Below are 23321 nucleotides of genomic sequence, written 5' to 3' on the forward strand. Positions count from 1 at the left end.
GTCAAACACCCCCGACTACGGTTGGCTTCGAGCCGAACGATTTTCGCTGGAACAAGCTCCATGACCGGGGAGGAGGTGACGGAGATAGCGAGCAGGCGTCCAGCAGGAATTCCTGGCGGCGTTCCTGCTCGCGCCTTTCCGCGAATTATTCGTCGCCTCGGCTCACGATACGTGTACCCGTCCGCTTCTGTCGGATTTTCTTCCCTCTTTTCTCCTGTTTGTCTCGCCTCGTCCTTTTTCACTGCTTCTTCGGTTAGCTGCTGGCTACAGCTTGTGAATGGAATATAAGGGATGCCTTATAGGGGGTAACAGAACGTCGTTTGGAAGAATGACGAGATCGATGGTTTGGGAACGTGTTTGTACGTACAATATGGTGTTCGGCCGTGGTACAGGATTTTGGGTTATATAGAAGTTGTGTACACCTGGTATGGGTAAGGAAGTACGGTTGAAGTTCTTAGGTAGTTTGTATGACTTTGGGCTACATAATACGTATGCGATCATACCGCAGGAAATTAACCCGTGGAAAGAATATATTAATAGAAAATGATATATCGTGTGACACATTTTATACGTTGCTATTTTAGTATTTCCGTACTGATTAAGGAAGCCGAATGTTTGCTTTGAATAGTAGCAATTGTTTCCATTGGTTGTTTAATAACTACCGTATTTGTAGCTGTACATTGACGAATAAATTAAATTTATGAAACGAACTACCTACGCGATATCCTGCCAATATGTATATCCCTTTTTATTAAACTACGTACCAAGATAGATGGCGACAATTACAAGATCTAAAGTCTAAAACAAAAAGAAAAAAGGAAAAATTAGGTAAAAGAATCTTCAAATATAAATAAATATCAACATTCTTCTTTAATAAACCAATCTAGCCAGCATTAAGAACAAAGATCGACGCGACACGAATACCACTTTATACTTCGCAGTAAAATAATTTTTCTAAAGAAATCGACGCTCGGTTCACATGTACCGGCAAATAGCCCGCGCAATCGAGTACAGTGCAAACAAGATTATCGTCGATTACATTATCTCCGATCACAAATAGCGGCCATTTTTTTCAGTCGATCGAAAAGAAAGAGAAAAAAAAAGAAAAAAGAAATCACCTATGCATAAATATTTACCAAAAGTGCATATATAAATAGGTCAGATAACAATTCGTTTCGTGAGCGATTCGAATCCAACGCTATTTTATTCGGGCAGCGATTGCGCCGTATGGATAGTGGAGGCGTCGCGGGTAGAACGGTACCGGGTGGGGGAAAGCTATATAAGCGCGCAGGTGAGGGGCGGAGGCCAGTTGATTTCGATCCGTCGAGCGTAACGTGTACGTTACAAGGAGTACGCTGCACGCTCTTTTCTTGCGCACTCGTTGCGTTCGGAATAGTCATCAGAAAATTTCTCTTCTCGAATTAACAAACAGTTCGATCAAGGCGATGTTCAACGCGAGTGTAACTATCTTGCGATAACACAGACAGCCATAGAAATAGTGTGTGACGTTGGTGTTGTAAATCGTCAAACTTCACCGAAAGGAAAAAGGAGCGGCATACAAAAGTGGACGGAATTAGAAAGAAGAACGAAAGACCAAGATCGCGCGAGTCTCTACCGCTATCTCGTGCGCTTACTTTGGTGGGTTGGTTCGATCGATAAATACACGGGGTGCGTGCACTGGCGTCCGGCAGATAAGCAGCCGTATATTTCGGAAAGTGTGCTGCCCGATCGAATTAATCGACGACCCACATCTTTTTCGCCGCTTAACTGCTCACTGTGTGCCGTTTAGCGAGCGAACTCTCGCGTCGACTGAAAATCGACCAGAAGTAAGAAACACGCATATACGCGTACGATATGAAGGCGATGGTGGTAAGCCCAGTGGGCGGCAGAGTACCGCCAAGTCGAGGTGTTCTGCACAGCAGCCTGGGCATCAACGGAACTCGTCGTGACCTGGAAGCAGAAGAAGTGGCCGCTTACCTAACGAAGCTGAGATCCCTGGTGCCTGACATGCCGAGGAAACGGAAGTTATCCAAGCTCGAGGTTATCCAGAGGGTGATCGAGTACATCTGCGATCTTCAGACGACTCTGGAGGAAACGAACGTTCATCACGAATCCACCGTAGCGAAAACGACACCGAGGCAACCGTTGCAACCATTGTTGAATGCCCCGACGACCGTCCCAACGACGACGACAACATCGTCAACATCCACGATCACCGGAATGGTCGCGGAACGGTGACCTGTATCGGCGAACGAGCTCCAGTGAGGTTCAGGTCGCTGCGAGCTTCTTGTCCTCGTGGGCTGACGGCTTGACCTCCGTGTTTCGACGTCGCGGGATTGTTCGAGTCATCTTCGGGGAGTTGAATCGAGAACTCGGCTCATTGTGGTAGCGTTTCTCCGGAAGAACGTTGCTACAACCATGTTTTGTGCTCGTCTTCGACTGTATAGAGATTTCTTGAAGATTTCGAAGGTCCAGAAGGGAAACAGGGATGAAAGGTATCCTGATGTTCAGGTATTCGGGAGAAGAACGGGATTTTGTCGAGCGTTTCGAGAAAAGAGCGAGGACATCGAATAGGGATGCGCTCGACGTCTCGAGGCGGCGCGGCGCCTGAAGAGAAGAACGAAGACGACGTGAAAGAAGGACGACGAAGCGGGCCGATTACGGCCGATCTTAACTTCTTTCTTCGAGTAAAGATGTAAATACTTGTACATAGAACTCACCGCATTCCTCGCACGAGACCCCTTTTCTCATCTTTTAATCGATTCACTTCTTTTTTGATCCACCAAACTCTCTCCGCCTTCCGACCTCCCTTCTCCGATTCTTATAATCCTCTCCTAATCCGAACTGTGTTACACGTGTCTCGTTTCTCGATATCGCGAACGACGATCGCGTTGATCTTTTTTTTTTTTTTATCATTCTCTCGTTACTTTGTTTCGTAATTCCGAATTGTAACATATAGAAAGATCGTTTCTTCGCGTCGATTGATTTTATAATATTGCAACTATTCGTTTCGACAAAAAATTCCGATAGTTTAGTTCGAAATCTAGGAAATTTTTCTATAAATGTTCGTTTTAGAGGAACGAATGTATATTTAAGGATCGACGAAGATCGAAATCGAATTGATCACCTGCGTTTTAATTGTAAGTACCACCCCCTCGTCCGCAACCAGTCGTGAATGGATCGCCTTTCCTTTTCTTTCGTAGTTTTCGCGTGGAAGAGAAATGTTTATCATCGCGTTGATCAGAGCATGTATTATTTTGAACTCCCCCTTGTAGATAATAAAGCGAATTTATTTGTATTATGAATTATTACATTAATCGCAACGGTCGATTCTATATTATTATTATTATTATATTATATTATTATTACATGATTATCATTGTTATTGCTTTTCATATTATAATTTAGAAATTTTCTCCGTAATTATTGTATATTCGCGAAGACTGAAAGGCTGTAAAGTGTAAGTATATTTGATGTGCGAGTTGGTTATGCTCGCTCGCGCGCGAAATAAAATACAAACTGTGTCCATACGATTACTTTTGTGTATACTGTTTTCTCATCGACGATGATCCCTCCCCTTAACAGATTAGTTGATTAACAAAAAAAAAAAGGATAAAAAATATCGTTTAAGCTGTAAAAAGCGTGTAAAGAGGAAAATGGAACTTGTAATTTCAACTAATTATATCGTGAAATGTCTTTTTTCTTATAATGTAGAACAATGTTTGTCTTTATTTCGACTAATAATTACAAACAAAATTAGGACTGTTTCTATTTTTATGCTCGCCACTGTGCGCAACGCTGAGAAGAAATAAGACAAGAGTATATTTATGTAAGTTGTTATCCAACAGAAAATCTCAACCTTTCGAAGGATACTAAAGGTAAAAATATAACTTGACAATATATTTCCTTCTTCATAAATATAATGTTCCAAAGCACGCAGCCTTTTCGTAAAATATCGCCAATAAATTCATATATACCTTACTTTTGCCATTCTCCTCCAAGTTTTACCCTAAAAACTTCTAGCGATTACGCCAGCCCTTCTACCCGATCTCCAATCCGGGAGATCCATCTGATACCATAATCCTTTCACCCTCGGCCCAACGCATACATCACGCTAAATTGCCCAAGGCGTTCGAGTATAAAGTCTTAATCATCGATAAAACGATTCGAATAGGTGATATATCCCGCGCGTTCGTTCCTGCCAGCACAGGTGCCTATTACAAGAAATAGAATGGTCCAATAAAGGTTTCCTTGGTCGACGAGACGCAATGGAAAAGCCAACGAAGTTGTTGGCGAATAAGGTGTTCCGGGGACATTACCTCGAAAAAGGGACTGTTCCCGACAATCGAGCTCAACCCGTAACGATCCCCATCGGCAATTTCTTCTCGTTAGGTCGCTGCATCGCTTTCAACGATAAATCCGCGAGCGTCCCGTGGAACACGCGCGGGGTGGGCTGACTTAAATGGACACACGTGTACGTAATAATCCGTGCACACGTGCGAGGAGGAGGCGGCCCTTCGGATGGTCGTCCTCGTCGAGGCAAGGAGAGGACAGGGCTGGTAGTGGTCGCACGATGTATCGTTGTAGGAGTTCGCTAAGTTCCCGTATTGATCGTGTGTCCCCTGTCCCGGGTCGCGTGCGCGCTCCTGGGAACCTCGAGACCACGGAATACCCACGGGAACTGATTCCGTCCGAGCGCGTGTGCCCCCGGCCCGGCTAGCTCTCTCATCCCTTCGGCCACTCGAGTTTGCTTCGTATTCATACGGTGAGATGGGGAGGAAGCACCGTAGGGAGATAGAAAGAGAGAGAGAAAGAGAGAGATAAAGAGGGTGGCGGACGACTAGTCGACGCAAACCACCAGGCTGGATACACGCGTGTGTACGCGCTAATAAACGAAAGTGGAAGCTGACTCACGGCAGCACAACCCTCCTACGCGGGTTAAAAGAGCTGATCAATGCTGGGGATAAGGAGCGAACTCGTACTCCGCAACCGTCACCTTGCGAGCGTGTAACGACGCTTAAGTGACCGATATGACTTCTGCTCGCCCACGCGTGCTTCAATCACGAGATACCGAGGAGGCGGAGAGTTTCATAGGTTGGAGGCTTGAGGGGTGGATTCTGGTTGTTATGAATTTGATGATTAATAAAATGTGAATATGGTCGATCAAATGAAATTTTTAATACTGTTAAATATTAAGAACGGAGAAAGCTAATTGAATACGTAGTCGTAAAGATACAAGCGTAGAAGTATTTATTTCAATTTTCTCGGTTATAGTACGTGATATAAATGAGTTTCTGCAGCTACACGCTTGTTTTCTTTCTTTTTATTCATCTTGATTCACTCATTTTACTCATATTATAAAAGTGGTAAACACTAGTGCGCGGTTTTGAGACATCATGCTTATCGGGGAAAGAACTTACATCGTATGTGAATCATAAAACTGGGAAAGTAAATGCCAAAGAATATAATGCAGCGATTTGAAAAATGCCGTCGTCATTCGATAAAGTTCGGTAGTACGGACTGTAATATCTTCTCGTAACTCTTGTACATTCGTTTGAAAGAATTGCAACGAAATTTGCAACGAAACAACGAGCAACTATGCACGCAGTCGAGGTTCCTTTGAAGCAACTGTTGTATATGTGTACCCGTCTGTGTGTATGCGTGTGTATATGTATGTCTGTAAAGGCGAATTCTACGATGTCGTGTGTTACAAGAGAATCCTTGTAATCTTCTCTTTTTCTCTAAATTGACTCGAAGCAACTCGTGTTTTATTTTTAATACGATCGCAGGATGGCATACTGTAGCCCTTTAGATTTTCTATTGTATGAGAAATTGTAACAAGGTAAGGACAAGAACTCAAGATAAATAACTCATGGTACTACTAAACATGAGTGATCAAGTATTCCTTGATAGAGTCTTTATCCCTGGCAAGCCATGCCGCGTTCAATCTGATGGATTCGGCGCTCTGTTGGACCGTTCTTTCGGTTCCCGGTGTCGGGTGGTTCTTGAAGAATTCCTCGACATCTTTGGCTCGTTCCTCGGTAACGAAATTCTCCGTAGTGAATTTCACCAATCTCGAAATTAAGAAACCGCCACCGTATCGATCGAGCAGGGTCTTCCAATTTTCCTTGAAAAAGTCCCAAGCCATCACGCGGCCTTTGTAAGTCATTGCCACCGACATGATAGCAAACACTGTGTCCTGAGCTCTAACTTCGTCGCTCATAGCGAAATCTAGAACCTTTGCCAACAAGGTTTCATCTTTGATCGCACCTAGCGCTCTCAATATTCTGTCTTTCTCTTCGTGCAAATCTGCCTCTCGATAAAGCCTCAGCATGGTTTCATAAGTGTCGGCATCGCCAACAGAGAGTACAGCCCTGTAAACAGGGCTGCGTAAATCGGCAGCGAGTAGCGTGATGCCAGAAACGTGCAATTCAAATCTCTTTTTCGCTTCTTGTATAGTATCCTCGTCGTTCAATGCTGCCATACGACCTAGAACAAGGGATCGTAGAAGGGTGTCCAGATGACATTCATTAGGTTTAGGATCCCAGCCTAGTTTGTTGGTGATGTCGCGCATCAAGTTACGTCCAAATGCTTTGAACGAATCCTCAAAATCCAAGTGAGACACGAGAACTCCGATTTTTCCTAGACTATTGACTATACTAGACCATACAGTGAAATTGTCTTCATGTTGAAACGCTTGCATAAGTTGAAGTACTTCTACGGTAGAAGCATGACCAGCTTGTACCATAGCAAATAGATCGTCCAACAGACCCAGTCTATCTAAGGGAGGTAACGCGTGATCTTTGACAGCCGGTAACAAGAGAGACAATGCTTCTGGGCTATAGTGAGTCCTGTAGAAACCGATTGTTCCAGGATTGATCTTTACCCAGTGATCTTCAGGAACGTTTTTGACTCGAAACTCTTTCGTCTTCTCGTCGAACAAAGCCTTAAGTACACACTCCTCTGGATTCTTCGACGTACTTATGCTAATTGGTATGATCCACAAACTGTTTCCGGTATCCACGGAACCATCAGCTAGGAATCTTTCCTGAGACAGAGACAGAATTCGATCGCTGCCTTCTTGACGATGTTGAACTCTGACAACAGGGAATCCTTGCTGCTCGGTCCAAGTGGACATCACGCTGCGTACGTCCTTATTGCTGGCTTCCTCCAGAGCGTCCCAAAGATCTCCAGTTTCTGCATTGGCGTAGCTGTGCTTTTTCAAGTAGAGATTCATACCCTTTCGAAAGTCGTCGTCTCCAATGTAGGAATGCAACATTCGAATAACACATGCCCCTTTATTGTAAGAAATGTCATCAAAAATCTCATCGATTTCAGAAGGGTGACCGACTGGTACCTCGATCGGATGACTATTCTTTAAAGCGTCAAGCTCTAATGCTCTGATGTACGTGTCTGTCACAAATTGAGTCCAAATATCGTATTCGGGAAACAGATGGGCAACGCATAAGAATTCCACAAACGAAGCGTATCCTTCGTTTAACCATAAATGCGTCCACCATTCCATGGTTACGAGATTTCCAAACCATTGATGCGCCAGTTCGTGCGCTACGACTAAAGCGATCCACTGTTTCCGCACGGCGGACGTGTTTTGTGGATCTACTAGAAGACAAGTTTCTCGATATGTAACTAAACCCCAATTTTCCATAGCTCCGGATGAGAAATCAGCAATCGCGATAAGATCAATTTTTGGGAGTGGATAAGCAATTCCAAAGTAGGTTTTATAATATGGCAGTACTTTTGTCGCTACTTCCAACGCGAACTGTCCTTGTTCTTTCTTCGATTTCGGGGTGTACACGCGTACTAGTACACCATCGCTCGATTTGTCTTCTATGTAATCGAATTCACCAACTACCACTGCTACTAAATACGTCGACATGATTGGTGTCCTCTCAAATACTAAAGTCTCGACCGATTCATTCGTTACCTTACTTTTAATAGGCTAAAACAAATAAATAAATATTTCTTCTAAAATTATGTATATGTTTAATAATATTAATGTTTATTTAAAAAAGAAAACAAAAGAAAAAATAAATAAAACCACATGTGCTAGGCGCTGCTTACCATATTGGAAAGTGCTGTAAGACCTGATGGTACATTTAGAGTAATATCAAACGTGGCTTTGTGTGCTGGTTCATCCCAGCATGGGAAGCAACGTCTAGCATCTGTTGGCTCGAATTGAGTTACAGCTGCATGTTCAACAGTTCCATTGGTCCTGCAAACACATAAAAGATCCTTGTTATTTTAAAAATGCCAATTATTGCTTACCATATTTGATAAACCAACAAGTGACATATCACGAGGAAGCACAAGTTGTATAGTAAAAGTAGCTTTTAATGATGGTTCATCCCAACAGGGAAAAAGTCTACGAGCTGATGTAGGACATAAATAAGTTACAGCATAGTACTTATTTTGTCTACAAAATGTTAAATTCTTATAATAAATGATAAAAAAAAAAAAAATGTATAACTCTTATAATAAAATAAATATTTGATAGAATCATATTATTATAATTCTATACAAATTGTAGTACCCAATGTATTTGCTTCTATAGAAACCCTTCATTTTATCATTAATTTCCCCAACAAATTCCAAGCTCAAGTATCCACTTCTACCCATTGGTAATTTTTCTTCAAATACCAAAGTGGCTGTTTCTTCGGGTGAGCAAACTTCAATTTGTTTTGTTGGAATAACTTTTCCATCATTATCATTAAAAATTACGCTCTTTATATCAATGTCCAATGAATTTAAAACGATAGTGTCTGTAGACGATTTGACCTGCAAATATTAAAAAATCATAATTAATAAAGTGACAATAAAATTAAAAGAACGTAACATTTAACATCTTGGCATAAAACATCAAATCAAATATCTTTCATATGACTATCTTATCATGTTCTACTTTTAGTAATCATACACATTTTCAGAATTTTAAGGACAGATAAAGCAAGATAAGAAAAATGCCTTCAAATTTACTGTCATTCAAGGTTATATTAGAATTTGTTTTATATATAGCGTATAAATTTTGTGGTTATGTTTGCCATATGGTTAACATTTTTTGTTCTATCATTCAAATTACAAATTTACTAGGAGCCACGTGAATAATTAATATGCCAATGAGTGATCTAGATTGACTGAGCTTACGTCAATGTGCACATCCTCCTTGCCGTCGAAAACAAAAGTTTTCAGATTCGGTGACAAAACGATGTTATAGTGGTAAGGCTGAACATCTGTGGGCAGCCGACGAAATGGCTTTTTTTCTACGCTTGACATCGCTCGATGTTGAACCGCGATTCGAAAAATCCTTAAATATCGAAATGTCTTAAAACCCGTTTTGAGCTTTTCCTTTTTGCCGACTCACAACGCGAAAGTATGCACTAACACGCAACGCCTCAAACCATCGCAGACGCATGCGCAATATGCATGCTATACACAAAGATGCGAATAAAAATGGAACTATAACTGTTAAAAAGAACAAATCACGTGCTCTGATGTCGCCATGGACATAAACGCGCAAATTTTGATTTTAATCCATATCCTATACTCGCACTAAAAATTTCAGTGTTACTGTTTTATTCCAACTACATTAATTTTTAATTCCTTAATATTATAATTTTCCTATTTTCATTGAAAACAAGTCGTTGTTTCACTTTTTACTTGACTTAAATGTAAATATTTTGTAAAATTGTTTAATTAACTGTACACGCGCGTCCGTACTTGAAGTGAATTGAATTAGAAAAAGATATAAGTTGCATAATTTAGGTACAGCTAGAATAAACGGTTAACGCTTGCCTATGATTATATAATATACAGAAAGGAATATTATATTATACTAGGAACTTGTTTAGGTATATTTTACAGTAATGGAAAGTAGATTTTAAATTAGCCGAGTATGTAATCGTGTTTTAAGAATAGTTTATCAACAATATGGCAAATAAAAACAAATATTGATATTTGATATTGTTCGTAACATGAAAACTAACAATATGTAATTGATGACTTTATTTATTTTGCAAAATAAATATAAAAACTCACTTTAAGACTCATATACATATTATTATTAATTAAAAGGATTACACAATGCAATGAAATATATACAATGTAACTCCAGCACCAAAAGAGTACGATAACAAAATCCAGATGGGTGTAAACGAACACGTATGAAAATCCTATTGAGTAGCCATTCTGGTTGCATGTTGTATATACCCAGGCCAACGTAGATCGGCCAGTTTCAGACTTTTGTCTGTGGCGCGAGGCAGTAGTGGGGCTATGGGAATAGAGAACTTCGTGGGAGAAGTTTGTTCTCGCGGATGAGTTATTCGAGGTAGTGGTGGCGTGCGCGAGCACCCGCCATATATCCAGGAAGTCGCGATAGAGAAACCCGGTTGCAAAAGATATTTGAGATATTTCACTGAATCGAGAACGTGTAAACGTTCAGCGAGGTCTAACCGGGGATAATATCGGCGGAGCGCATAGCACGGCGAGAGCGCACGGCGCGAGATCTTTAAGCGGTGAACGGGAAGACGGTGGTGTGTTTTTCATGGCGATCAGTTCATTAGGAAAGTATCGTACCCTGCCACCGATGTACAAGATACGGGAAAGGTGAAGGAGGTACTCGCCGGACCTGACCTGCCCGAGAAGAACACCACGAAACATAGCTTCTCACATATACACACACACTGTGCGTCACCGCCCATATGTGATGTGTTTCGTGCGTTCGAGCGAATGAGTAATCATGTACTGTCAAGACAAGGGCTCCACCGCCTCCAAGAGCAAAGAGGGTAAGTTGACGCCCGCGAGATCCGACTATCACAGAACTAATTCCCCCGGCTGCTCCCCCCCCTTTTTCATTTTTCCGCAGCCTTAGACCGTGTCCTCGACGCTCGTGTACCGCTTTCCGTTTTTACCCTCTGTTCGTGTTTCATTGCGAATTGAATCGTCTCTCTGGTTTACACATGTGGACTTGGTAAAACACAATCGAGTAGTGTCGGACAGAGTGTCAAAAGTTGCGCGATTATGGGGGCGGACATTGGTCCGACAAAGAGAGACAAAGTGACAGGCGAAGAGAGTGCAGCAAAGAGAGAGGCAAGGAGAGCGTGTCGTTTACTAACGAGAGGGGTGGGGGCGGACAGTATGTATTTCGAAGAGAGAAACGAATCATGTACATTCTTGGCGAAGCTTTTTATCGAACTTCGGTTGCGTAGACGAGTTTATCAGATGTGATATTGTATCAAAGTTGTGCATCGTCACCTCGAGTGCTCTGGATATTGTAGTGCATTTCCATTGCCGCGAAAACGTTACTCGTAGAACCGCGACAGATGCGTGAATGGAGAAAAGTGCTTTTGTGTACAGGGAAGCATGCGGAACACCGTGAAATGAGATGTGGAGTCAGTAGTCACTCTAAAGATTATCAACGTAATTTATCTATCGTTATTTCACACGTTATAACTAAACTTTCTTTAGTTCATTGACCTGTAGTAACAACACATGTGCGTATACGCATGTATGTACATTGTACGGTGTATATACGTTATACATGAGATACATATAACCATACACATCATGTATTTATGTATGCATATATTTATCAAATATCTAATTATTTGTTGCTTCCTAACAATGGAATTCATGTTTATAGAGCTATAAGTTATTTGCTCTTAAGATATAAACTATAGGTTTTTAAAGAAAAACTTATCTTATATTTGAAAAAATGTATGATCACTTTCAAATTCTCATTATTATTATGTATTAGCATATCATTGTTTCAATATCGTAATCTGCTAACAATTGTTCATGTTATGTATTAATTCATGAATTTAATTAGATATGAATTTTCTTCAATAGAATAACTTTGTCAATGCAGTTGAACAACTGGTGCTATTATCTTTTCGAATTGAGCATACATACTTATATGGTACATAAATTAAGAAAGAATGTCGTTTGTATTTGTAGAAGCAGTTATAAACTCTTCTGCTCTACTATTTCATTGTTTCAACGAACATACTGTTACATGGTGGTAATCTTTACTTTATTTAACAGAAGAAAAAATATTGTTATCTATATAAACAAGATATATTCTTCTTTCTGAAAGAAGTGTTCATTGATAATATTGTCATATATATGTAGCACTTTATCCAAGACAAATATATCTTACACATCCCTGCCACTATTAATCATAAGATTGAGGAACACTGGCATTGCACACTGCATGATGTCATCACACATGTAATAGTCCATAACGTTTGAATTATTCTGAGTTTCTTGGTTATATATTATAGTATGCCAATGTCTGAATTTATATATCTTTGTTTTGATTTACAGTTGCTAAAGATTGCGCTTATTATGCACAGGGTCTGTGACAATGCGGGAGAAGAAAGGAGGTGCTCTTAGCAGAGTACAAAAGCTGAAAAAAAGGCTTAGCCACAGCTTTGGAAGACTTTGTAAGTATAATCAAAATTATCTGATGTTACACAACATCGATATATTATGTAAAATACCTTATAAAATAAAAAGATAAGATGAGTTTAATACCTATTACTTAAATATAGTACTTTTTCATTATATAAAGATAGGTCATAAAAAAATTAATGTCCATTTAGACACTTAAAAGGTTCCACAAATATAATTTCATTATCATTGGTATTAGTTTTGTATTGTAAAATAATATTGCTTATCGCATGTACTTCCAAGTTAATTAAGTAATTGCTACTCTGATCTTTATTTACATTTTTTACTTTATCTATTTCTTATATTGTATTGTATAGTAAAGATTGATAAAAAATGTTTTTAATATTAGTTTATCAAAATTATTGATTAAAAAATTATTGATATTAATAAATATTAATTATTGATTTGTCTATTTTAGCAATATCAAAAGAAGAGGCTGATGATGCTGCAAACAGGGGTCAACTGCCATATAATGGCTATTCCGAGGAGTTCCTAGACCGTTTAGAACCAAACGGCAATATACCTGCAGATAAGGATCGTCGTTATGGTAAGTGCAAAATTTATTTATTATAAAAGAAAGTATTATATTTTTTATAATATATAGTATGACTATAAATAGTTTAACGAATAACTCTATTTATCAAACTAAGTTTTTATAGTGCACATTGGCACTTATCAGGAAGCTACATACCATCTTTTTTTTGAAGTCATAACATGTTAAATAGATAACTGTTATGAAAAACATTTACATCGGGGTTTGATATCTGTGGTAAATATTTGTTACTTTAGTAGTTAATAGAAACTAGTAGTATGATTAAATTGACCCATTATAATGTATTGTTTACTAAATATGTATTGCACATACACTAAAATTTTTATGTATTAATAAAATATTGAGGGATTATGATTCTACGTGGATTCCTATTGCTGTTATTTTAAAGAAAGTTTTAAGGACGAAATTGGATGTCATAGAATGGACAGGTGTGGGCGACCATGAGAGAGTGCATCGGCAGCTTTCCGTTTCTAGTGATTCCAAGCTTCTCGACGAGGATATACGTGAAGAAGCGAGAGTAATATTAAGACCTCGGCGTCCACCACGACCCAAGTCAGAGGTCTTCCTTGGGCCAGATCCACCTCCTAGAAGAACCAAGAGATTTTCAGCATTTGGGGTAATGCTAGACTCATATTTACTTATATTCTTTCAACATTTTAGTGTTAACAAGTGTTTATGCTTATATTCGCAGGGAGATTCTCCTTTCGGTAAATCCGAAGCTTATATAAAACTGGAACAATTAGGGGAAGGATCGTATGCCACAGTGTTCAAAGGCTATAGTCATCTTACAAATCAAATGGTGGCACTTAAAGAAATTAGACTACAAGAGGAAGAAGGTGCTCCATTTACTGCCATCCGCGAGGCAAGCCTTCTTAAAGAATTGAAGCATAGCAATATCGTTACTTTACACGATATAATTCATACGCGCGAGACTCTTACTTTTGTTTTTGAATATGTTCATACTGATCTATCGCAATATATGGAGAGGTATGGAAGCGGTAATGGTGGTCTAGATCCACGAAATGTTAAACTATTCTTATTTCAATTATTAAGAGGATTGGCGTATTGTCACCGCAGGTAAAGGCACGCGTACATATAAATTTAAGATTTTCGAGTTTAATATTAATAACTAATTTATCGTATGTTAATTTAGGAGAGTATTACATAGAGACGTGAAGCCGCAAAACTTGTTAATCAGTGAAATAGGAGAACTTAAACTAGCAGATTTCGGTTTAGCGAGAGCTAAATCTGTACCGTCACATACGTACTCACATGAAGTTGTGACATTATGGTACAGGCCACCTGATGTTCTTTTGGGTTCCACAGAGTATTCTACCTCGCTTGATATGTGGGGAGTAGGTTGCATATTTATGGAGATGTTGACTGGTGAACCAACATTCCCAGGTGTACGCTGTACGTACGACCAACTTGATAAAATATTCAAAGTATTGGGTACTCCTACTGAAGAAACTTGGCCTGGTGTCACACACCTGCCAGGATATAAACCACATAGACTGGGATTCTATCCTCCACGAAAATTGGGTCTTTCATTTCCTAGACTCTATGATATTGCCGAAGGTGATAGTATGGCATCGTCGCTTCTGCAGTTAAATCCGGATCAACGGATTGGAGCTGAAGAAGCGTTAAGGCATTCTTACTTTGCCTCTCTTCCTAGAAAACTATACGAGTTGCCTGACGGTAAGTTCAGTATATTTATTAAAAAAATATATATTTATCTTACTGGAACTGTAATTTGTCATTGATCGGATATTATTTCTTTACAGAAGTATCGATATTTAGTGTTGAAGGTTGTCATTTGTATACAAATTCGAGGCACGGGTGTGCAGATTCGCGTCACACAGCCCTTAAGACTTGAGGTTAAAGTAAACGTAAAGAAAAAAAAAGTAAATAATAAGTAATTCCCAAATTCACATGTTCAATGAAACGTTCATTCTCATACAGATCAAATTCACACAGGCAACATGCCTTAATTCACCTACACGTTATTTCCACGCGCGTCAATCGCTCTTTCTCAGGGCTGCTCTACAAATTCCAATCATCGTTCACACACATGTTGATATGTGCACACACAAACATGAACACATTCATATACATAATTGCGACATTCGTATTTTGTTTCTTTTTTTCCTTTTTTTTTTCAAGACTAGTACACATGTATCAAATGAATTAACGAAGATAAATTATTAACTGGCGAAGAAAATACGAAAGTAAGCTATCTGTGGCTAAATGAAGTAAAACGATTTTATGAGATTTGCACGCTCGATTTAGAAAGCAAAAGCACGCACGACCCATCCTCGCACTTCGTCCAAATACTAGATTTAGATTGATACCAATCAAAAAAAAAAGTACTACACCGCCTTGTGTCTCTTGATCCCAAACTGAGTGAAGTCTGGAGATGGCGGTTTCTGGTTAGAAAAAATATAATAAAATAATTATAACTTAGAAAAATTCTGGAAGACCTGTAATACTTTATATGAATTTTATGCTGTTTTTGACTTTACCGTTGGTTGCTGAGACAGTTGAATATATTGGTATATAACGAAAAAGATCATTGTTCGAATTAAAACTAGTTGTTAATTATATGACGTGATGATAGAAAATAAATAGAAGTTTAAGAAAATAAGATATCAATACGAATCAAGTGTCGTAGCTACCAACACCAAGAAACACGGCAAGACTAACGAAAAAAAACTCATCGTTGATGATATCGACGGTAGTGATCTAGTTGTAAGAATTAATATTAGCATCTAGGGTCGATCAAAGTTCATTATCGACATTTACAAAGTAGTATCTATCAGTGATAGTAAAACAAGAACGAAGTAATAATTATAGACGTAATCAAATCCAATTTGTTCAATCGCTCATATATTTAACAGCCAATGGTGCTTGAACGAATTGTAGGAATAAAATGTTAATAATTTCGTATTAGTTACTTAGAATGGACCGTTCGGCCAATCTTGTTTCTAAATGGTTTTCGATGACCATATATCTAAACGAACCAACTTTAATAATGTTGCAATAGTAATATAGGATAACATAAAGCGGTGTTACAGTCCTTCCGAGTTTTCTCTAAGCTACGATGATTATTACGGTAAAATATTACTCCTTTAGTAGTTACATTTATACCGATTTTTCAGCACACTTATAAAAATATCAACGAGGCGAAAGCAAAAAAGAAAAAAAATTGAAAAATATTTCGAAAAAATTTGAGACACGTTATTACTACTATTATTACTTATTAAAAATTATTATTTGAAAAAAGACGCGCAGAAGGTAGATTGTATATAGAACAACAGGTTCGTATTACTGATGATGCTGAGATAGCTGAGCTGAACTAATAAATGTGACTTTGTAATAAATTAAAGCGTAGTTCGGTACACTTCAGACCCTATTCTTTGTTAGGTTTTTCCATGTGCAGGAAGCCACAGGATCGTTTAGACTTTTAAGTGTAACATAATACAAAAACACTTATATCTGTAATACTTGTTCTGCTTAAGTATTAATTTTATACACATTTATTTCCTTATAATTATATTTTATTTGTAATTTTTCTAAGAAATTATTGATATTCAAATTGCTTCAAACTTGTACTGAGAAAGATAAAGAACTATGTTTTTGAAGTACATGTGTATGTTGAAGAATTTATACCTTTTATGTGTTATTCAGTGTACCATAGAACTAGAACCTTTATAAATTATTTAAATATTTTTTAAAAACTAGAGGTTTAAGTTTTGTCTCGTTTTATAATATTATACAAAATGAGCGGAAATTTAATTTTACTTATTAAGAGGAGTTAATTATGCATTATTTCGATCCTTCAACAATTTGACCTAATTGAATTTTATAATGTAGTATTAGTCGCATAAATTTATGTTAATCTGATATACAAATAGTTAAATACATTATTGCGAGAGATCTTTTAAGAATTCACGTGTTCATAGTTGCCAGTTCAAAGGCGCTAGTTTACTAACTGACATCACGGAGGGTAACATGGCTTTGTTGTCATCTTAAATGCTCTGCTGTGTTGCGTAGAGTCAAGTGATTTCTATTAATATACTTAATCAAATTAATGAAAGCATGGCACGCGCTTGAGTAGGTTACTATTTTATTCATCAACCTAGATGGACATGTCATTCTCTCTTAACGTTCGAACAAAGTGAAAGCTATGGCTGGTGCTACACAAGAGGTTAGAGATCCTCTGTCTACAGACAGTAAAGGTAATAAATATTTTTTAGTAGCTTAATTTTATGAAAAAAGTTTACACTTTCTATTTTTTAAATAATATTCGCGTATTATACAAAATCACAATTTGAAATAAAAACGTGCTTTTAATGAATATAAATTGTGTCACTGGTACCATAGAATATATACACGTCATCGGGCAAACGTTAGAGCAAACAAATTATCCTATATTAATTTTTAATAATGTGACATTCTTGTCGTGAGAATGTCATAATATTGGATTTTTACTTATTATTTTAGGGTGTGCGACTGTAAAACCAACGATATCATATGAAGAAATTGCTATCAAGCTTTTAAATGAAAAGCTTTTATTAACGGCCTTGGAATTACACGCAGAACTATGCGAAGCTGGAAAAGAATTACCTATTTTAAGAGAATTTTTTTCAAACCCTAATCATTTTGAGAGTCAAAGTATTAAGCCAGAACCATATACTCCTATGCGTATGTATAAAATATATATTACAGGAGTTATTTATTTTTCTTATACGAATTTGTAAATAGTCAAAATAAATAAGAAATTAATAGAAATCAATACAAAAATTTAATATTAAAATAAATTTTTGTCATTGTATTTATATTGTAATAATTCTTCATTTTTATGTTACAAAAAGATTAATTAAAAATATAAAGAAAATTATGGTTAAATATTAAAGCTTGCTTATTTGTTCATATGTATCTATATTTGTGTGCATATTTCACTTTTTCAAGTAAATTGTGTATTTAATTTCGTAAAATATTGCAAGAGTAATACAATATCTGAATTTTAATTTATTAGCTAGGTCCTCTAGTCAGGCTACTTTAGACTCACTTGATATGACCAGATACTCAGAAGATGGTGCAGGTGTTGATGAGAGAGTAGCAATTCTAGAATTTGAATTAAGAAAGGCCAGGGAAAGTATTTCTGCTCTTCGTGCAAATCTCACTGTAGTAACAGGTTTCTTTCAGTTTGACTATTACAATTTCATAACATCAGTTATGACATAAAAACTGATATTTATTTTAATATTTTAGAGTCAGAAGGGACTACACCTGACAAATGCTCTGATAAGCATCTTGTTACTGAAACACCCATAAAACCTCATGAACAAAGAGCTATAAATTTTCTTGTTAATGAATACCTGTTAGCAAGTTCTTACAAATTAACATCAATTACGTTTAGTGATGAAAATGGAAATCAAGATTTTGAAGATTGGCAAGATGTAGGGTTGAATATCCCCAAACCAGCAGAATTATTACAAATATATAGGGAATATATGAAGGCAAATGGATATGATAAATTACCTTCTGTAAGTGTTGGTGTGCAAACTGATTTCTGTGAATTAGAGCCAGAAACAGAAGCAGAGAAGGATGAGTTCAAAGAAATGGTTTGTAGATCATATTTATGAGAAACTTTACCTTCTGGTATGATGTGCTGTATGGATGATTTGTTAAAAAATAGCATCATTAACAGGTAAAAAAAGTAGAAGAACTTAAACAACAGACTGCATTATTAGAACAAGAAAGGTTGGACTTGCAACAATTTATTGCCACTTCAGAAAATCTATCTCAAAATCCAATTAAGGTATAAACTAAATTCGTGTACAAAAATATTAAAAAGATTTATTTTCTAGATTCCTATTATAGATGTATTTTCTATGTAGCAAGGTAGCAGCGGAACGATACAAACGATAAATTCGAATTCTACTACTCCAGATAAGTTTGAACTCCTTGAAACTCCTGCTCGTGATACGTCGACAGTGACTCAAGAAGCCGAGGAAGACGATAGCGTTTCTGTTGTTGTTAGTCTTGGTGAAACAGATCCTGGAGATAAAGAATGGACTAGAATTCAATTGCCTAGGGTGGACGTTACTGAAGGATCATCCATCCTTCCAAATCCGCCATCTAGGTATTGTATTTTTTCTCAATAACGTGCATATTTTTTTAATATATAGAAATATTTTATAAAAAATAAGTATTTTTCAGACATTTACCATTGAAGTTTAAAATGGAAGTAATATCACATTGTTTAGTAAATGTTCCAAGTTCTGTAATATCGGCAGCAGAAGAAGTTTTCAAAAATGGAGTTACGCGCGATACTCTCGTTCATATTTTAGCACAAACGTTACCTCGCATCGTACCCAATGTTATCTTAAATAAACGCGAAGAGGTAATACCATTAATGTTAAGTGCAATTCGACTTCATAATGACTCTACAGAAAGGGAAAAATTATTACAAATGTTATTCAATCTAAAGAAAAGGCCACAAGAAGATGAAAGGCAATTAATTTTAGCTGGTTAGTTATTAATGCAAATTATCACTGATGATATAATCATTTTAAGTAGAAATGTCTTTTTATTTATTCCTTTTAATACTAGGTTTCGTTGCTATGGCTAAACTTGAAGATGAACCAATGGAAGGTGAAGAAATATTGACCATTTGTTGGGAACAAAGTCAGCATAAGTATCCTGAGAAAAGGTTGTTAGCTGTTGAGTGCTGTTCTGTATTAGCTCCATACATGTCAGTTGGGATAAGAAATTCTTTAATGCTCTCCATGCTTCAGCAAATGTTACTTGAAGATAAAGATCCAACAGTTAGAGCTAGTGTAGTGAGAAGTCTTGCACTGTTGATAGCTTTAATGGATGATCCTGATAAATATTTTCAGGTGCGATATAAAAAGAGAAGTTACTTAACGTTTAATAGAGATTTAAATGTATCATATCGATGATATTTATTTTTACAGTGTGAAGAATTAGCATTAACGGCACTTCATGACACGTCATCTATCGTCGTTGACGTTGCATCCTCTTTGCTTTTACCAATTTTAGCCCAGTGGGCACTCTGTCTTAAAAGATTACAAACACATTTATTACCACGTATAATATCTAAAGTAAAAAGTCATTTAAAGTCTGGGTATTCTCAACATTCGCCTAACAAAGATCATGTTGACGAAGGAAGAATAGTATCATCAATCGCGGTATTACAGTATTTACTTCCACATATGGTTATTTGCATTGCTGATACTGATTCTGTTAGATCTTATATTGAGCATGGAACACCATCCGATTTACGTGAGTATATCGTATATTTGCGTATAGAAAATATTTAAATAATTGTGACATTTAAAATTTTACATATGTTTTATTATGCAGCTGATGTGTTCCTGAATTTGTGTCATTCCAATATCGTTAATCCAAAGCTATTTTATAATGGAGATGTAGATATAGGATCTCTTCTAAATACGTTTTTTGCAAATACGTGGGAGAATGATTCATGGGGAGAATTAGAGTGGTTTACAAACTCACTGTACTTGATATTTTTCCTTTAAGTTCTCAATCGATACTTTCATATACTTACAATTAACACTTTCAGAGTATTGGACATTTTGGAAATGGTAAAATCTGTTGAAAGTACACAGGAGACCATTTTAAATGCTCTTTTAACATATATTCATTCTTTATGTTTGGGTTTTGGGCGATATATCACGCAAACGCGGGTAAATTTGATATTTTAATGAAGTTTGATTATTATATTATATCACGGACATAATTAACAACCTTCTATCTTTTAGATCCAACCGATAGTCGTATCCGAAGTAACTGAACTTGAGCAACAATTAACGACTCTTGCAACAGATAAAAAAAATATGAGTCTGACGTTAATCCCAACATATTTAATTATATTGTCCACTTTAAACGGTATAGATGTTTCTAAGTCTTTAAAACAGTTCCTTGTTGCTTTATCTATGAGTGGCACCAGTATTACTAGTTTACAGATCGGAATCATTATGTTATGTACTCAGGAACATATGCAAGAATACGTCCTTAGTGGTTTATGGGATGGTTAGTTTTATCAAATAGTTTTGATAGAATTTTGTTGTTTTTTTAATTAGAAATTTAGTAATCAAGTTTTGTCTTCCATACTTTTTTTTTTATAGGGGTAGTGCACCAAAGACCCATTGTAAGATGTGCAACCGCAACATTATTTGGTTGTGTAATAGCTCACGTTTCCGATCGGTTAGCAAGTGCTAAGGTAGTTCCTGCAATTGTTACGCTCGTTAATGATCCTGATATGTAAGATATCTTTGTAAATATTTCGTTTATTTCAAATTAACTATTTAATACTAAAATAATAATAATAAAACCATTTAATTAAATTAATTAAGTCAATTATCTATTTTGAAGCAATATGAACATTTGTCATAGTTAACATACTTCTAGAACTGTTCGATCTGCTGCAATTCCTTCTCTCGGTCGTTTAATAACGGAATGTAAAGTGAGAGAGATGCGTGATAAAGCACGTTTAACTTTAGAAACCATTGCTAAAGAACCTCAAGGTGTTCCGCCTACTTTAGCACTTCCACTGGTTTCAACATTAGCATTTATTGCCCCTAATTGTCCTCAAAATTATATAGAAGATGGTAAGTTTTTATAAAAATTTGCATTTTTAATATTTAGCACGTGAAATTAAAATCTTTAATTCTGTATAGTTATAGCTACCCAATTAATGGGGATAACTTCATCAGCGTTGCAACAAGGTCGCAAGATCGATCTCATTAGTGCTTTGGTCGAAGCATATTCTGTCTTGGTTTATTGTCCACTGAGTAATCAGTGTGTTTCTGGCGTGTTACTGCCGGGATTGAAATATCTTGAACAATTGGTTAATCAATATTTACCTCAACAGAAGGAAGCTGTTCGGTCACTTTTGCGAGAAGCCGAATCTCGGCAGGATCTTTCAAAACCAATGGAGAGGTAAATACACAACCTGTCTATTTTGAAAATAATTTTGCAGTGGATTGTTTATTGTCGTTTTCTCAGGTCCTTATCAATGAGTTCTGGCCTCTCATTATCAATGGCTACAGTAAATGTAGGACAAGGTGTAGAAGACATGAGACAAAGAGTGAGCAAAATATTTCAACAAAAGACTAGTTCACCAAGTATGTCAAGTATCTTTCGAAAGAAGTAAGATCTTTTTTTGTATTCATGTTTGTACACATATATTACTTTTTATCATTTCAAAATTCTATATTCCCTTTTCATTGTTTTCAAATTTTATTTATTCATAATTTCTGTTGTACTTACCGCATGCATATGTATTATACGATTAACGGTACAAGCGATGCACAACATTTACACCAATCAGGATATAATATTATGTAAGTATTACTCATTATAATCGGAATACATATAAGTTCGAAGACAATTATTATTGAATATTGCTGTAATGATGTGTGTGCCTTTTAAAATGTAATTTTAAATCACGTAAATTACAAAATCTAAATGTTTGGAGACAGAAGAAAAGTCAATAGTATATTAATTTTGTTTTTTAACTGCACAACTAAGTATAACGTTAAATACTAAAATAGTTGCAATGTTTTATATCGTCATTTTTTTCAAGGCATCGTAATAAGTAGAATGTTGTTATAGTTTGTTATTTTATATTTTGTGACATTATAGTTTATTTATTAAAATGAATCTCACCACTTATTAACGCCGATAATTTATGAACCGTATAACGTTATCGTGCTCCTACTAAAAAAATTTTCAAATATGTTCTGCCATAACACGACTACGAATTTAAAAGTAAAGTTTTAAGAGTATTCGTTATATCTTAAATTATATAAAAAAATAATTATAGGTAAATTAACTGTGCAAGAAATCGGTTGTGATCATTAAGCGTTGAATGTCGGAAGAGACAATTTCATTTTGTATTACTGTTTGATATTATAAAGCAAAATAGTCTTTATTCTTATCACGTTTAAGCATTTTGTGTGATATTATAGATCTATTACAATTAGAACATATGTATGTATATTTGTACTTAAATCGGTTACATAAATATAAATCGGATAATATTATCTTCTTCGCTGTAAACGAAAGAAAGAAAAAAATTAATCAAATTTATTTAAAATAGATCATATCTTGTAAGAATATTTTATTGTATCTATATATATATACAATTAAATTTCCCGTATATACATATATGTTGATACACATTACATGTATATAATCCATGTATACGTATATATGTATATATATGTGGTATATACAATGATCAATAATT

General features: G+C 36.4%; 4 protein-coding genes across 10 annotated transcripts; 3 read left to right on the top strand and 1 right to left on the bottom strand.

The window, feature by feature from the left end:
- Nucleotides 1-1291: 1291 nt before the first annotated feature.
- On the top strand, nucleotides 1292-3536 carry LOC100741516 (DNA-binding protein inhibitor ID-2). Its single transcript, XM_012390872.2, has one exon. It carries the CDS (start codon nucleotides 1855-1857, stop codon nucleotides 2236-2238), a length of 384 nt encoding a protein of 127 aa, XP_012246295.1. The 5' UTR covers nucleotides 1292-1854; the 3' UTR covers nucleotides 2239-3536.
- Nucleotides 3537-5227: 1691 nt separating this feature from the next.
- On the bottom strand, nucleotides 5228-9426 carry LOC100741395 (puromycin-sensitive aminopeptidase). Of its 2 annotated transcripts, none has more exons than XM_003492923.4 (4): nucleotides 9163-9426; nucleotides 8552-8796; nucleotides 8083-8233; nucleotides 5228-7960 (listed from the first exon to the last, which is right to left on the bottom strand). In XM_003492923.4, the coding sequence occupies exons 1-4, from the start codon at nucleotides 9289-9291 to the stop codon at nucleotides 5882-5884; spliced, it is 2604 nt and encodes an 867-aa protein (XP_003492971.1). In that variant the 5' UTR covers nucleotides 9292-9426; the 3' UTR covers nucleotides 5228-5881. The 2 variants fall into 2 exon arrangements, with proteins under 2 accessions (XP_003492971.1, XP_012246294.1); XM_012390871.3 differs by lacking the exon at nucleotides 8083-8233 and adding an exon at nucleotides 8287-8434.
- Nucleotides 9427-10242: 816 nt separating this feature from the next.
- Nucleotides 10243-16662, top strand: LOC100741714 (cyclin-dependent kinase 14). Of its 6 annotated transcripts, none has more exons than XM_012390891.3 (7): nucleotides 10243-10799; nucleotides 12340-12458; nucleotides 12884-13012; nucleotides 13438-13634; nucleotides 13710-14095; nucleotides 14172-14716; nucleotides 14803-16662. In XM_012390891.3, the coding sequence occupies exons 2-7, from the start codon at nucleotides 12380-12382 to the stop codon at nucleotides 14892-14894; spliced, it is 1428 nt and encodes a 475-aa protein (XP_012246314.1). In that variant the 5' UTR covers nucleotides 10243-10799; nucleotides 12340-12379; the 3' UTR covers nucleotides 14895-16662. The 6 variants fall into 6 exon arrangements, with proteins under 6 accessions (XP_012246314.1, XP_003492973.1, XP_012246312.1 ...); XM_003492925.4 differs by having other exon boundaries at nucleotides 12369-12458; XM_012390889.3 differs by lacking the exon at nucleotides 10243-10799 and adding an exon at nucleotides 10952-11433 and having other exon boundaries at nucleotides 12369-12458.
- Nucleotides 16663-16840: 178 nt separating this feature from the next.
- Nucleotides 16841-23110, top strand: LOC100741833 (RAB11-binding protein RELCH homolog). Its single transcript, XM_003492926.4, has 16 exons — nucleotides 16841-17256; nucleotides 17522-17722; nucleotides 18057-18215; nucleotides 18293-18645; nucleotides 18732-18842; nucleotides 18922-19166; nucleotides 19244-19554; nucleotides 19637-19923; nucleotides 20002-20329; nucleotides 20411-20564; nucleotides 20631-20754; nucleotides 20830-21100; nucleotides 21196-21331; nucleotides 21479-21678; nucleotides 21748-22009; nucleotides 22076-23110. The coding sequence occupies exons 1-16, from the start codon at nucleotides 17205-17207 to the stop codon at nucleotides 22221-22223; spliced, it is 3342 nt and encodes a 1113-aa protein (XP_003492974.1). The 5' UTR covers nucleotides 16841-17204; the 3' UTR covers nucleotides 22224-23110.
- The last annotated feature ends 211 nt before the right edge of the window (nucleotides 23111-23321 follow it).

This window comes from Bombus impatiens, unplaced genomic scaffold, assembly GCF_000188095.3.
Source record: "Bombus impatiens unplaced genomic scaffold, BIMP_2.2 scf_0899, whole genome shotgun sequence".
Classification (NCBI taxonomy): domain Eukaryota; kingdom Metazoa; phylum Arthropoda; class Insecta; order Hymenoptera; family Apidae; genus Bombus; species Bombus impatiens.